At 41.7% G+C, this 16,934-nt stretch overlaps 1 protein-coding gene across 7 annotated transcripts in view; it reads right to left on the bottom strand.

The window, feature by feature from the left end:
* The window catches only part of STARD13 (StAR related lipid transfer domain containing 13), a 553,194-nt gene that overhangs the window by 35,847 nt on the left and 500,413 nt on the right, over positions 1-16,934 (bottom strand). For all 7 annotated transcript variants that reach the window (XM_021929385.2, XM_021929384.2, XM_021929383.2 and 4 more), the window contains one exon: positions 4,974-5,037. In XM_021929385.2, coding sequence (XP_021785077.2) covers positions 4,974-5,037 — 64 coding nt within the window. The remainder of the gene's footprint in view (positions 1-4,973; positions 5,038-16,934) is intronic.

A 16,934-nucleotide genomic window follows, 5' to 3' on the forward strand; every position in this document is an offset into this window, starting at 1 on the left:
ATAAGGTCTCTCTCTCTCACTTACTCAGCTCTGCCATTGTTGTGAAATGATGGGCATAGCTATTGATCCAATAAAACTTTATTTATGAAAGCAGGAGCAGCAGTGTGCTGATTTCTGTTCTGGAGGTCAGAGCTAAAGGGCTACTGAGTGAATGAGGAAATCCATATCTGTGCTTCACCAGGGAAAAAGGCTAGGATCAGATGGGCCAGTTTAGAAGGAATCAGCTCCTAGCTTATCATATGGAAGGCCTTTCTAGTCTGTAGAATAAAATAAATTGCCTTGCCATGTGAAGAGCTCATCATGTTGAGAAGCTTATAATAAACAGTGGCTCAGCAAATTGTGAGGGAGAGGGATGCTCTAAGAAGCAAATCGCAGTGAGTAAGTGGGAGGTTAGAAAATAAGACCAAAGATCCTTCCAACTCAAAGACCCTACAGTTTTAGGACATTCGCATGGAATTATCTGCAATTCAAGGCTGTTAATACTCTCCAGCCAAGTGAATGATGGACTTTCTCTCATCTGACTACTCTTTGGAGTTGCCAGGAGGTGTCTCATTTGGTAGGAGATGCAGGGGTGTGCAAGGGAGCGGGAAATATGGGGGTGGGGGCCGGGCCCCTTGTCAACAGCTGCAGTGCCTCTGAAATGGCGATGGCATCCAGGCCAGGAGGTGCTGGCTGCAAGGTGGCAATTAGTCATGGTTTCTGTGTTGCTTTCCACCTTTGGTCATGACTTCAGAGAGCCTTATTAAAACTATAACTTCAACCAGAACCTTCTCTAGAACCTGCTCTTTCTCTCTTGAGACATATTCCTAGGTAAGAGGAAAGGTAAGAGTCCCATGTGGATACGTGTCCTTCTCTTTCCTCATTTAATAAACAGCCTAATTGGAGTCTTCAGTCTCTGGCTTTACTTTGAATAGAAGCCGAATCACATAAACACTTTAATCAGGGGATTTCAGTGTCATCATGGAGCAAGCGCGAATTTTGTAGGTAATAATGGGGAAGAAACATTTTCCTGAGAAAAGCTACTTTGTGTGTGCCTTGGTGTTTTTAATTTAGATGAGTCTCCGCTGTTTGGCTTTTGTTTTTTTCTAAAAATGAGAACATTCTTCAGTGAAATTATATATTCCTCAGAGACAGATGCCAACCAGACATTCCATAAAGAAGGGATTTTTTTAAAAGACGGAGTTTGGCCATATCTTTACACTGGAAACAGGAACCCACATGAATCCACAGCTGCAAAACGCAACTCCTCCATAGTCACATAGAAATTTAGACGTTAACTGGAGCTACGTGGCCGGGCCTGCCTGTTTGGAAGCAGGAATGGGCCGCTGGGAACGCCGCGGGAGTGGAGAGCCAGAGCCGCGGGCGGCAGAAGTGCTGGTGTCCTTTCTCCTGAAATGCTCTTGGGGCTGGGTTGTTAGTCTTCCAGTGAGGTGTGCAGCTAAAATCGAGAATACTCCTCCACCTGACTCTCACAGAGGCAGGGAAGGTCATCTCGAATCCTTAAAGGATCCCTTTTCTCTTCTGCAAAACAGTTAGAAACTGTATTGTGGGAGGGTAGGGGTGACGCCCTTTCTCCCCGTGCTTTGGAAGTGGCATTTCATGTATAAGAAAGGTGTATGGCTAACCAGGCATGAAAAAGCCTTCATCGTCATCACCTACTTGTGGACTTTTCACTTTCTTCCTTGTGTCAGCCCACCGAAATCTACAAAATTAAACACAATTGCCATGAAGACAATAAATAAATTGTGGACTTTAGTACAGATGGCAAGAACCATGCCTCTTATAAAAACAATCCACACAGTGAACTGAATGTATTGCTGAGGAAACATGAGATCCTTGCAGGTCTCCGGCCAAGGGCTAGAGGCTCACCCAGGCTCCAGGTTGTCTCTGAATATCTCTGAAGGGTGAGGAGGGGCAGTCAGGTGCCAGATTACCTGGATTCAAGTCCTGCCTCTGCTACTTCTGTGTGGCTTTGGGCAAGCGCCAAGCCCTTCAGTTTCTGCATCTGTGACACGGACTTAAGGACAAGGAATAGTGCCTGGCGGGGAGGAAGCCCCGTGTCAGCTTTTGCTAACCCCACAAACTGCTGAGCCAGCACCTGCAACCCTTTCATAGGTCCGGCAGCCCCAAGGGAGAATGACTGTGACTCCAGACAGTTTAGCTACTTGGGGATGACTTTCTGCAGAATTAAATAAGTCTGGGACTCTGCAGATTGGAGGTGGGGATTCTATTTCTATTTCTTGGATGGCTTAACATGGGGGGACACACCTAGAGGAAATGCTGCTGTCTTATTTTTCTTCCAAATAAATAAATTCTGAAGTTGGCTGAAGCTTTTCACAGGGTGCTCGATTCTCAAGTTTCCTTTTCTATTTGTGATCATCTGGCCTAGTCTTAGCTCCTATTCATTTTTTTTTTTTTTTTTCACAGTAACATAAAGGATTAAATAAAGCCTATGGCTTGTGTAAGAGGAAGATCACAGAAACGGGTGTCACAATACAGCGTCTCCTGAGTGGCTGCTTCAATCTGGCCCTGGATTCTGGTCATTACTGAGATTCATAAGTAGGTGGAGACCACATGTCAGCATTATTTATTTGAAAATTCAGGCCATGACTCTCTAATTTACAATGTGAAAAGCAATATTTTATTCAAGTGCTTGCATTCTGAGGCCTATAGCTAAGTAGGGGCTTTAAGGGTGTGTGCCACTAGATCCAATATAAAGACGACATTAAGGTCAGAATACCAAAGTGACCAATTTACAGAGGAGCTTTTGTGAAGGTAACGCACAAAGAGCCAAACAAATGTTATTCAAGCCCATCTCGCCTGTGGGTTTTGAAAAGCTGGTGACAGGGTAAAAATCCAATCACTGCACTGTGTGGAAAACAACTCATGTCATTAGTTTTTGGCATTTTCTTTTGTGATGCAGTGCAGCTAATGGTCGGTATAGGCAGCTGTATAGACCAGCCATTTGAGGACCCACACTTTAGACACACAGGCATGGCTGTGTTCAGTTTAATAGGAACCATGTGTTCCAATCCAAACAACATCTGACCCTCATGCTTCAAATAGTATGTATGCTTCTCAAGGGGTCTATTCAGTCAGACAGCTGTTGGGAGGTTTATTCCCACATTTTTAATTTGTCTTTGGCCTGGACAAACTGCTCATATTTTAATATTTCTCTGGATATTGTTTTTCACTGTTTTACCTCCTTAGCTTAAATCTTTGGTTCCCAGCTCAAATCCCAAATTGTTTTTAAGGTGAGGTCCACCAAAATTCATTTGATTTTTTTTTTTTGGTGTTATTTTAGAGCACAAATTCAGATTAAAGTTATTTTTAAAGATTAGGTTACTAAGGAGTAACTTAAAATCCTTCGGCTTTAATGATTTCTCTGTGTAAAGCAGGATAAAAGCTTCTTTCTTTCTCTCTTTCTTAATTTTTTTTTTTTTTGAGGCGGAGTCTCTGTCTGTCGCCCAGGCTGGAGTGCAGTGGCATGATCTCAGCTCACTGCAACCTCCGCTTTGCAGGTTCCAGTGATTCTCCTGCCTCAGCCTCCCAAGTAGCAGGGACTACAAGCACGTGCCACTACACCCAGCTAATTTTTGTATTTTTAGTAGAGACGGTGTTTCACCATGTTGGTCAGGCTGGTCTCGAACTCCTGACTTCAGATGATCCACCTGCCTTGGCCTCCCAAAGTGCTGGGATTACAGGTGTGAGCCACCACGACTGGCCAAGAACACCTTCTTTTAATTCAAAGATGTTTTCTCTGATCCTTCAAAATATACAGAGGCTTGAGTTACTACATAGAGGAGATGTTAAATGAAAAAAGTAGTGAAGGATCCTAATTCTGAATTTCCTAAAAAGAATCAATTCAGTGAAAAAGAGAGGCTGTACAGCACGGTGCCTAGAAGCCTTGGTTTTGGAGTCAGACATCCCCAAGGTAGAAACCGTGCTCCGCCGCTAGCTGCTAGACCATGGGCAATGACCCAGCCTGTTCAAGATTTACCTTCCTAATGTAGAAAACAGAGAAGCCCCATCTCGACGGATTAAATGAGATAATGTGTGGTAAGTACATAATCTAGCTACTAGAAAACAGTACATATTCAATAAAGTACAGCTTTATTTCAAAACTCAAATCTCTAGTCTTATCCATAAAGAGGAAGCAGCACATGGCAAGTCTTGTGATGGGGAGGAAGCTTAGTGACTTTTCGAAGTGAACCGAATTCTTTGTGGCTAGAGAAAAGTGCACGGTGGGAAGAACAATGAAAGATGAGCCAGGGCTCAGGATCTTGTCACACTGTCCCCAGGCCCCTCATACATTACCAACTGAATCTCCCTGATAGTGGAGGCATCTTGACACGTGCATGAAATAAAACACGACTGGAAAAAATGAGCCAGAAGTCACTGGCCATGGACCCCCAGATCCTTTCCGAACTTTTAATCTACTCTTTGCTGTGAAGCATTTGAGTCTAATAAGGGGTTGACATTTACAACGGACATTTCTGAAAGATCACCATAAAGCATTGGGATATTTTACATCTTTACATAAACCCTCTAATAAAAAAAAGAAAGTAAAATGAAATGGTAAAACAAATAGATTTCGGCCTTAGTTTATAATAGACTTATTTAGGTGGTTATGATGAAATAGGATATGGAGAAGACACATGGATGGTCAGGCATTTCAAAATTTTGCTTAGGTTGGTGTTGCTTTTTAGTTTTTGGAGACAGGGTCTCACTCTGTCACCCAGGCTGAAGTGCAGTGGCACGATCATGGCTCACTGCAGCCTCAACCTTCTGGGTTCAAGCAATGCCCCCAACTCAGCCTCTCGATAGCTAGGACTACAGGCACAAGCCACTGTGCCCACCTAATTTATTATTATCTTTTTTTTTGTAGACACAGGGGTCTCACTATGTTGCTCAGATTGGTCTCAAACTCCTGGTATTCACTGGCATAGCCACATTAAGGTGTGGGCACCTACCTTTTTCCTTTGGAAGTTCACATCAAGTTTCATTGAGGCACACTTGTTCAACGTATTTAGTCTTCTAAAATGAAAGAAAAATGTGATGATTACTTTCACTAACGAATTTAAATCTCTCCAGTTTGATAAGCCTCCTTTATTTCCAGTAAAGTTGAAATTGCAGGAACAACCAATTATGTCCCACGACAGTACTGCACCCACAGAAGATACGCTGTAAAATAGTTCCCATTTGTGCTCCAGCCTCCTGACCTGCGAGGACTCTACCACCAAGCCTACCAATCCCTGCCTTTTCTCTAATCTAAACCCAGCCCTTTTCTGGCTTCTCTTTCCACTGTTACTGGAATACATGGCCAATCATTTTAGCCATACTTTCACTATCCCCTCAAATCGTTTGCCACCTTGACCTTGCATCAAGTCTATCCTGTTAACCTCCAAATATGGATCAACCCAACCATGTGTCTTCTCTCCTGATCTCAGGTGGTTGGGTATAGGTGGAAAATATCTCACTTACACACGCTATAGGCTAACTATGCCGCTCCAAAACATACATGTTGAAGCCCTCCATTCACATATGTGAATGCCCAACGTGATCGATTTGGAGTAAAGAAGTGGTTAAGGGTACAGGAGGTCACCAGGGAGGAGCTCTGATCCCCGTGGATTAGTGTCCTTATAAGAAGAGATACCAGAGAGCTCCCTCTCTCTCTGTGCATGTGAGGACACAGTGAGAAGGCAGACATCTACAGGACACAGGACCCTTACCAGGAGCCAAACCCTGCCAGTACCTTGATCTTGAACTTTTCAGCCTCCAGAACCGTGAGAAAATACATTTCTGTTGTTTAAGCCACTCGGTCATGGTGTTCCATCATGGCAGCCTGTGCTAATAAATACATTTTGATTTTCACCCTCAGCTGGACTCTAGAAGATGTTACCCAACATTTCTTTCATTTTTTTCTCCTCTGGTTGTTCCCAATCTCAGACCACCAAAAAGACTCAGTCTCTCAACAGATGACATAGCCACCATTGCCAGTGAGAAAATACAAGCAATTAGATATATATTCTTTTAATAATCTTTTTCTTCTTTCCTTCCTTTCTTTCTTCCCTTCCTTCCTTTTTTTTCTCTTTCTTTCTCTCCTTCCTTCCTTCCTTCCTTCCTTTCTTTTTCTTCCTTTCTTTTCTGCCTCCCCTTCCTTATCTTTTTTACACTTTCTTTCTGTCTCTCTACTTCTTTCTTTTTTAGAGTAGGATCTCACTCTGTTGCCCAGGTTGGAGTGTACTGGCATGATCATAGCTCACTGCAGCCTCAAACTCCTGGGCTCAAGGGAAACTCCTGCCTGAGCTTCCCGAGTAGCTAGGACTACAGGTGCCTGCTACCATGCCCTTCTAATTTATATATATATATATATATATATATTTTTTTTTTTGTAGAGACAGGGTCATGCTATGTTGCCTAGGCTGGTCTCAAACTCCTGGCCTCAAGTGATCCTCCTGCCTCAATCTCCCAAAGCACTTGGGATTATAGGCATGAGCCCCTGTGCCCAGCCCCTCTTTCTGACTTCTATCATCCATAGATTAGTTTTGCTTCTTCTTGGTCATTGTATAAGTAGAATCATATAGCACGTATTTTTTGAGTGGCTGTTTTTTCATTCAACACAATGGTTGTGAGATTGACTCATGTTTTGCATAAACCATTCAGCTTAGTTGCTGAGTAGTATTCCATGGTATGAAGATACAAAATTGGGTTAGCTATTCTCTTGTTGATGGACATTTGGGCTGTTCCAGTTGTTTCTTTGTTTTTTGTTTTTCTTTTTTGAGACAGAGTCTCACTCTGTTGCCCAGGTGGGAGTGCAGTGGTGCGATCTCAGCTCACTGCAACCTGTGCCTCCCAGGCTCAAGCAATTCTCCTGCCTCAGCCTCCTGAGTAGCTGGGACTACAGGTGCATACCACCACACCAGCTAATTTTTGTATTTTTAATAGAGATTGGGTTTGACCATGTTGGCCAGAATGGTCTAGATCTCCTGACCTCGTGATCCACCTGCCTCGGCCTCCCAAAGTTCTGGGATTACAGGCGTGAGCCACCGTCCCAGGCTTGTTTCCAGTTTTGACCAATGAATTTCTAAGTATGAAACTCAATGGCTTCTTTTTAGCAAAGACCTATTAATAGCAATCATCACTAATTAGTACCCATCATTCCTTGAAATTCTTTTCATCCTTGACATTCAAGATTATGAATTATCTCATCTCTCTGGACACTAACTCCTTCCTGCCACCAAGCAGTACTTGCCTCTTAACTATTAATTTTTTTTTGTTAGAATTCAGACTGAGGTCCATCCTTTTTTACTCTCCATGGCCTTACTGAAGAATCTTAACATAAATTAGACTCGAATGATACCCAGTCCTCTGTCTCCAGCCCAGGCATCTCATCTGAGGCCCAGAGTCACATTTTGCATTCTTTTCGAAACCTGTTTCTCCTACTTACTGTCTTGTCTTGACTAAGAGCATCACCAATGGGCCACCCAAACTAGAAAATAATGTCATCTTGCGGCTCTACTCCTTCACAATCTATATTCATTGGTCACCAAATCCTGTCAATTATACCTCTATGATGTCTTTGAAGTCTTGCCCCTCCTTTGGCCCTAATTCATTCTCTTTTCATTGTTTACTGAGTCAGGCATCAGCCTCCTAATTGGTTTCACTACCACTTCTAAAGCTTTCGGTTGAAAGCAGTTATATTTCTCAACTTTTTCTCACGTCGCTCACTGGCTGAAATATGTTTAATGACTCCTCATTTTCAACCATCTCCTATGTACCCTTTGACTACACATTCATTAGTGTCAGATATACCAGGCAATGCTGAGTTAGAAGCTGATCATCTCATCTGAGACCATCTTTGGCAGGTTCTCAGCCTGTCTGTTTGGTCCATTCCACATGTGTTATCATGTCTACCTAAGAGCGGGTGTGAAGTGAAAAAAAAAAAGGTTGATATTGCACATTTGGTGGCTCTGTAACAGGTTTGTTTAGAGACGGATTGACTGTTACTTATAAAATGAACTTATCTAGTGAACTTGTTCTTCCATTATGGTTTGGAAGCACAAACAAAACACTCCATTCTGCTTTTCTGTGGAAAAGCTTTTGATCTATGACATACACAAAAGACATCAAAGGAATCATCTTCTGTATACCACAGACTCGAATATGCTTTAACTTTCTAACACATGCAGGAAGTTTATTTATTATTTTCTAAAGCTGAAGACTCTAAGTAGATTTGACTTTGTAGTTCTGGGTCCTTTTATTGCCCCTAAACTCAGATGTTTGCCTGTACCTTTCAAATTCCTTCTCTACTTGGAGAAAGTAGTTGCAAAACATGTATTTCATAAAGGAATCATATCCAGAACACCTAAAGAACTCTGAAACTCAGTAACAAGTCCAACCACCTGATTTTTCAAATGGGCAGAATATTCGAACAGATACTTCTAAAAGAAGATATACAAGTGACAAATATGCACATGAAAAGATGTTCAATATCATTAGTCATGAAAGAAATGCAAATTAAAATCATAACGAGACACCACTACACAACAGAATGCCTAAAGTAAAAACGCTGACAACATTAAGTATTAGCAAGGATTCAGAACTACTGAAACTTCCAAAGGGGTACAGTCTCTTTGGAAAACGGTTTGGCAGTCTCTTATAAAATTAGGTATATTTTTAGCACTTGATCTAGCAATTCCACTCTTAGCTACTTATGCAAGATAAAAGAAATCATATGTCCACATAAAGATTTATACTCTCTCTCTATATATATATAGCTGTAAAAAGGTTTGTACTTGAATGTTCATAGCAGCTTTAATCATAAGATAGCCACAAAGTAGAAATGGCCCAAATGTCCACCAGCTGGTAAAGGTATATAAAAATTGTGGTATATCCATACAATAGAATACTCAACAATTCAAGCACTAACTATTGATATACAACACTACGCATGAATCTCAGAGTCAGTATGCTAAGTAAAAGAACCCGGACACTACAGGATTCCACTCATCAAAAAAATTTCAGGCAAGACAAAACTGTGACAGAAAACAGACGAGTGGTTGCCACTGCCTGCACTGGGGGACTTTTTGAGGTCACAAAAATGCTGTGTCACGGCTGGGCATGGTGGCTCATGCCTGTCATCCCAGAACTTTGGGAGGCCGAGGTGGGCAGATTGCTTGAGCCCAGGAGTTTGAGACCAGCCTGGGCAACATGGAGAGGCCCTGTCCCTACAAAAAACATATATAAAAATTAAGCCGGGTGCGATGGCTCACACCTGTAATCCCAGCACTTTGGGGGGCCGAAGCGGGCGGATCACCTGAGGTCAGGAGTTCGAGACCAGCCTGACCAACATGGTGAAATCCCATCTCTACTAAGAACACAAAATTAGTCAGGTCTGGTGGCACATGCCTGTAATCCCAGCTACTCAGGAGGCTGAGGCAGGAGAATTGCTTGAACCTGGGAGGCGGAGGTTGCAGTGAACTGAGATCGCGCCATTGCACTCTACCCTGGGCGACAGAGCGAAACTCCATCTCAAAAAAAAAAAAAAATAGCTGGATGTGGTGGCACATGCCTGTAGTCCTAGCTACATGGGAGGCTGAGTGAGAGAATCGCTTGAGCCTAGGAGATCAAGGCTGCAGTGAGCTGAGACCGTGCCATTGCACTCAGCCTGGGTGACACAGTAGGACCCTGTAGCTGAAAAAAAAAAGTTTTATGTCATGATTGTGGTGATAGTTACATAACTATACATTTGAAAAAATCAAATTGTATACTTTGGTGATTTCTTGGAATATAAATTATATTTAAATAAAGCTGAATAAAAAATGCAAGTGAGTGACATCAGTGAAAAAGATTAAGTAAAAACCTCCAAACTACTGCTTCTTCATAAAATCAATAAGAGTACTGGCAAATATTGTCAAAATCAACTTTTTAAGAAAGCTGTAAATTGAAATGGGCTTTCAATAAACTAAGTAACACTAAGTGTCTATTTAAGAAAAATGGTTAAACATATGTAAGGACAGTGAGCTTTGTGACATTCCAACCCACTCTATTCCTATGCCCTTTTCCCCAGCTGTTCAGGAGCTTTGAAAATCAACAGCATCACCATCAGAGTAGCTGTGAAAACTAGTAGCCTTGCAGCCACTGGAGAGGGAAGAACGTGTTTGAGCTTCCCCAAAAACTCCATTACCAAAAGATTGTCATTATCTGAGCTGTCTGGGAATTCCCTGAAAACACCCATTCATAGGGCTTATCTTTATTTAACCTGACTCAAATCATCACTAAAACTAGCTTATACCCAGGGTGTTTGTCAAAGACAGTCTGTAGTAACTAGTGAACATGGCAGTTGCCTGAAATGATAATAACAGTTGAGCCAAACAAGTTGTTAACCAAAAAGTTTAAAAAGAATAGCTGGGAGAATGAGATGTCCACAGGGGACTCAGAAAAGTTCCAATGTATTCCTAGGAATCTAGAAGGTCAAGTACATGTGCAGAACTGTGTGTATACTCAGGAAAGACCTGATCTGTTCCTAATCTTCTACCTTTAGCTGACCTTGATGATCTGCACAAGCAGGAAATCAAGGCTAAAGCAGAGCTGTCAATTCTCTGCTGGAGCATTGAAGTCATATTGTAACACGCACAAAAAGCCCCTCAGCAAAGACTGGGAGATGGATTTGTTGAAGGTATCTAAGAAAATCTCTGTCCAATCATTTGCTGATTACTAAATTAACTGAGTAGATACTTCAGTGGATACAACAAGGGATACAGACTTTAGAGAATTAATTCAGGATATTCATTAAACAGATAGCAATTATAACAACCCTGGGAAGAGAAGATCTGATTTCAAGAGGTACCATATCACCATATTTAAAATGTCCAGTTTTAAACAAATGAACAAATAAACAAAAAACCAAGACAGTGGATATCAGCAAATTATTCTAAAGTTTATATAAACGAGCAAAAGACTCAGAATCACCAACATAATAATGAAGGAGCAAAACTAGAGGACTAACAGTATTCAAATTCAAGACTTCCCGTGATGCCACAGTAATCATGATAGTGTGATATTGGTGAAAGAATAGACAAAGAGATAAATGGAACAGAAGGAGGAACCCAAAACAGACTCACACAAATAGAGTCAACTTACATTTATAAAGGAGCCAAGGCAATACAATGGATAAAAAATAGTCCTTCAACAAATGGTGTTGCAACAAGTGGATATTCACATGCAAAAAAAAATTAGTCTAGACACAGATCTTATACAGTCACAAAAACTAATTCAAAATGAATCATAGACCTAAGTGTAAACACAAAACTATACAACTCCAAAAAGATAACATAGGAGAAAATCTAGATGGCTTTGAATAAAGTGATGACCTTTTAGATTCAACACCACAGGCATGGTCCATGAAAGAAATAATTGATAAACCAGACTTCATTAAAATTCAATACTTTTGATCAGAGAAAGACACTTTCAAGATAAAGAGAAGACAAGCTATATATGGGAAGAGCATATTTGCAAAAGATATCTCTGATAAAGGACTGTTAGCTAAAATTACGAAGAACCCTTAAAACTCAACAATAAGGAAACAAACAACCCAATTAATAAATGGGCAAAACATCTGAACAGAAACCTCGCTAAAGGAGATGAACATATGGCAAACAAGCCTTTAAAAGGATGCTCAACATCACATGTCATTAGGGAATTGCAAGTTAAAACATCCATGAGATACTATCACATATCTAAGGTAAAAATCTAAAAGACTGACAACACTAAATGCTGGTGGGAATGTGGAGCAACAGAAACTCTCATTCATTGCTGGTGGGAATGAAAAATGGTATGGCCACTTTGGAAGACAGTGGGCAGCTTCTTACTGCCAAACACACTTTTATCATATACTCGAGCAATTGCACTTCTAGGCATTTACTCAAATGAACGGAAAACTTACATCCACATGAAAGCCTGCACATAGGTGTTTACAGTAGCTTTTTCATAATCTTCAAAACTTGAAAACAACCGAGATGTCAGGTGAATGGATGAACTGTGGTCCATGCGGGCAACAGAATGTTATTCATCAGTAAAAAGATGTGAGCTGTCAAGCCATGAAAAGACATGAAAGAAACTTAAGTGCATCTTACTAAGTGAAAGAAGCCAATATGAGAAGGCTATATCCTTTACAGTTTCAACTATATGGCATTCTAGAAGAGGTAAAACTATGGAGATAGTGAAAAGCTCAGGGGTTGCCAGGGGTTGGAGAGAGGAGGAGTGGAAAGGTGGAACACAGAGGATTTTTAGGGCAATGCAGGTACTCGTTATGATACTACAACAGTGGACGCATTTGTCAAAAGCACAGAATATGTAACACTAACTGTGAACCCTAATGTATACTATGGAGAATTTGGGTGATAATGATATGTCAATGTAGGTTCATCAATTCTAGAAAATGTACCAGTCTGGCGGGGGATGTTGATAGTGAGTGGATGGGGGGCTGTGCGTGTGTGCGAACAGGCTATATATGAAAACTGTCTATAGTTTCTGCTCAGTTTTGTTGTGAACCTAAAACTTCTCTAAGAAACAAAGTCAATTTTTAAAAATGAAGTCTTTTTTTATTCATTTAAAACAATTTCATTTTTTGGACTTTGAAATTGCTGATGTAAAATTATCTCTATGTCTTCTGTTCTTGGTCTACTTGCTCATTAGTTGCCATTCCTACTCACAAAGTCATCATCATTGAAGACATCTTAGACATTTTAGGTAGATTTCAAACAACCATCCAAATCTTCCTTCTGAATCCTGCCATAAGCCAAAGGGGAAAATAGTCTATGGTTGTCTGAAACTAGGTACATATTACCAGCATGGTATAGCATTGGCCTATGATTTAGCTTACACAAGGTAAAATAAACAATGGCTAGATTCTGTAAGAATACAAATTGGATGAAACATAACCCTGACAGATGTAAATGCCTCTTTAAGATCTGGCTGCCTCAAGTAAAAGAATATGTCACAGTGGAAGCATTCATCACACTTTATCAAAACCACTGCAAAATTCTCGTGTGAGTGAAGCCAATCTGCATTTAGGACAAATATTTAGCCCGAGTATTTGCTTCCCTTTAACTTAATCATAAGTAATATAAAATCCTTCAGATAATCTGAGTTGGTCTAATACTGGTTGCTTGCAAAACTGTTCCTGCATGGATGAAAATTTCAATTATAGAATGTATTTGCAGCATGAATAGTGCGTCCTCCATTGGATTAGAGCCTTGATTGACACAAGGACCATAATTTATTATTCTTCTAATTCCCATAAATCCTAGAAGGAAGTTTTATACATGATAGGCTCGGTAGGCTTTTCTTTTTGAACTGAGCATGCTTTGTTTATATAGGTCCAATCAGTGATTGACTTTAAGTAGTTACAATAGACCTTGGATAGTCAGAATAGCAGAAGTATTCTCCACCACTGAGTATGACAGGCTATGAGTTGCATCTTATTTGCATTCTTAATGCCTAGTACAGGCCCTGGCTCAGAGCCAATGCATTCAGTAAATGTTTGCTAAGGAAACATTAGATCCTGGACAACGCTAGGGACCACTTGGACTGATGCTTTTATTTTCAGATGGGAAGATAAAGTCTCTGAGGGGACCATATGCTCAAGGCAGCCACCCATTAGTGAGCAGCCAAGCTAGAACTTCTTTCTGCCCAGTGATTTATCTGCTCCTGTCTACTTAAGAAAAATTTTAGGAGGGCCCGAGAAATGAGAGCTTATGTCATGTACCCAGCACAGGCTGTTCAATAAAAGGTTGTTTCCATCCCCTCTCTATTTTCTCCATGGGAAGAGAAAACCCATAGCACATGATGAAGCCTGTCCTCTTCATGTTTTGAGCAAACTGGATTCATGTGTTAACCTAAACAGCACTTTGACCCTTTCGGAAGACAATAATACTGCTGCCACAACCTGTTAATTTTTACTGTTGTCTTCAGAATCCTTGAGAAGGGCTAATGTGTTAGCATATGGGAAATAGTCCGTAGTCTCATTTTAAGAGTGAAACTTGAAGTTCTAATGGGAAAGTCAACAAGAAGAGAAAAAGCCAAGATTCGTTCATCCCACAGTGTGCTGTGTACCAGGAATAGGTTAGGTGCTGGGAATACAGTATTTTAAAAGATATGGTCTCTGTCCTTGATAATCTCATGGTCCCATGTGGGATAGAAACATGATTAAAAAGAGAAGCTACTCACTTTCTGAGAGCATAGGGACAACACCTCCCAGAGGAGGTAATATTGGAGCATACCTATGATAGATTAAGAGAAATCTGCTGCCTAGGCAAGGAGAATTACAGGCAAAAAAAAAAAAAAGCACAAAATAACAGGTTATAATCTAGGAACTGCAAATACATGAAAAGGGGTGATAGTCTGTTTTCATTGCTATTAAGGAATACCTGAGACTGGGTTAATTTATAAGAAAAGACATTTAATTTGGGTCATGGTTCTGTAGGTTGTACAAGAAGCACGGTGTTGGCCTCTGCTTCTGGCGAAGCCTCAGGAATCTTACCATCACAGCAGAAGGTGAAGAGGGAGCATGCATACCACACGGTGAGAGCAGGAGGGAGAGATAGAAAAGGGGAAGGTTCTGGGCTCTTTTAAATAACTAGATCTCACGTGAACTAACTGAGGGAGAATTCCACACCAGGAAGATGACACTAAATCTTTCATAAGGGATCTGCCTCCATGAGCCAACACCTCCCACCAGGCCCCAACTCCAACACTGGGAATTGTATTCCAATGTGAGATTTGGAGGGGACAGACATTCAAACCATTATCGAGGGATAAGCCTGGAGAAGCAGACAGGGGCTAGATCACAAAGGATTCAAAGGAAGATGTTAGGAGCAATCCGGTGCAATGAGGAGCTACTGAAGGATTTAGACAGGAACGTAACATAGATTTGCAAGTTAGAAATGTAACTGGCAGCAGGATGGAGAAGGAACTAAAGAGAAACAATTAGGAGATGGTTCTAATAGTCCAGGGGAGAGATGGCAGAGAGATGCAGAAAGGGAGTGAGAGTGGGATGTCTGGGTGAAGACGGAGACTCGGCCATTGGTTGATGTGGAAGCTGCAGAGAGGCAGAAACAGAAGATGACTCCCAGATTTCAGACTTTCCTGAACATGCCGTTAAACACAGAAAACAAGGAAATAGGGAAGTCGACAGGGAGTTAGAATATGGGGGAGATCGCGAGCTCATGTTCGGTTATGTTAAATTTTAGGGGCCCTGTCACATTCAGACCCACTTGGGAATGATCCACATATGGATGATACACACAGAAGATACATAATAATTAAAGCCAATCATCCAGGGGAAATTCAGAACTCTGGAGAATTCCAGTGGTTAAGGCACGGGCCAAGGAAGGGAGCCAGGTTCAGGGAAGGCACAGTCAGAGATGTAGGAGTTGACAATAACTAGCTGAAGATGGTGTCCTAGGAACCTGGAATTGAGATAGAATGGGAGTGGTGAGAGGCTACTCCTTCACATATTTTTTTCATTTTTTCTTCTTCTCTTCTCAAAACCCATGCTACTACTTTGCTGACACTATACCTGCTAACCCTGAGGCTTTAGTCGTACAAAAGAAAAAAAAAAAAAGGCCATTCTTCTGCACTCTTATAAAGTCTTACCCTGCCTTTTGCTTAAAGAATTCCAGGAACTGGCCTTAGGAAACCAAACACTGAACCAAGGTTGCAGTGTCCCACCTCAGAAAGGAATGCTGAACAACTAACGTACAGCCTTGTTGCCTCCAGCCAGACCTCAAGGTGGCCCATCACTCAAGATAACCATCATGATCGTGACCTACCCATCCCCTACCCATCATGGGCTTTGCCCAGCCCAGCCCACATACCTCCTCCGATGTCAATTCTCTGCCTAATAAAAAAATCCCTCCCAGCTCTTTTCGGGGAACTAACTGGAGGATCCTTGGGCCTCTGCTGTCTCCCTTGTGCTCAAGCACAAGCCTTGAAATAAAAGCCTAGCCTGGCCCTGTGTGAACTCCCATATTACATGGGGAGACGCAGAGCCAGTGGCCTGTAACAGAATGAGCTTTAAAAAAAGGAGACAGTAATTGGGTAGCTGAATCAAATCTTTAAGAAAGAGTAAGTGATAAAGCCTAGAAACACTTTTTGGATTGAGCAGTTCATGAGGGCAGTATTAGGAAAGACACGGACATTCTTTTAAAATGTCTAGCTAAGAAGGAGGGTGATTTAGGTTATTTTGAGGAGAAAGTGAAGAATTTATCACCACATAGTCTTCTCTAACATGAAGATGCAATAAAGTAATTTAAGAACTGACAGGCTATTTTTTTCCAGGTTCCAGTTCAATTTAACAAATGTTTCTCGAAGTCCTGCTCAGTTCAAGGCCATGTGACACCAAGCACTCACAATACAACACTGACTAAGATGCCCTCCTGCCCTCCCCACTATTGAGCACTTGGAAACTGGTAGAAAGTCCCTTGCATGGTCAGCAGACCATAATGGAAGTAAGGCGGTGGTCAGCAGAAAATCGAGCTGTGCACGGACTGCCTGAGCACACAGGAGAAAGAGCCAGAGACGGATGCCCAGGGCCTGGGAGGACAGCCAGGAGTGCAGGAATGGAGGGACCGGGAAGAGGGACCAGAGAAACGCCAGGCAGCTGTGTGCCGGGAGGGATGTTAAGTGGCCTATGTGCCCTGAGTATTGCAGGGTGGCTGGGAGGTGCCCAGGCCCAGACCCGCAGGGACCTGTAACTCATGCTGAAACAGAAGCCTGGGGAGACACCCAGCGGCCCTCTGCCTACAGATGTATAGGAAAACAATAGGACTCTCTCCTTCCTTGTAGTTTAGATTCCTATTTGACATCTAAACTGCCAGACTTCAGACTGGTCATGAAGTCTCTTGTGCTGATTTAATGACTAGTTTCCT

The sequence above is a fragment of the Papio anubis genome, chromosome 15 (genome assembly GCF_008728515.1).
Source record: "Papio anubis isolate 15944 chromosome 15, Panubis1.0, whole genome shotgun sequence".
NCBI lineage: Eukaryota > Metazoa > Chordata > Mammalia > Primates > Cercopithecidae > Papio > Papio anubis.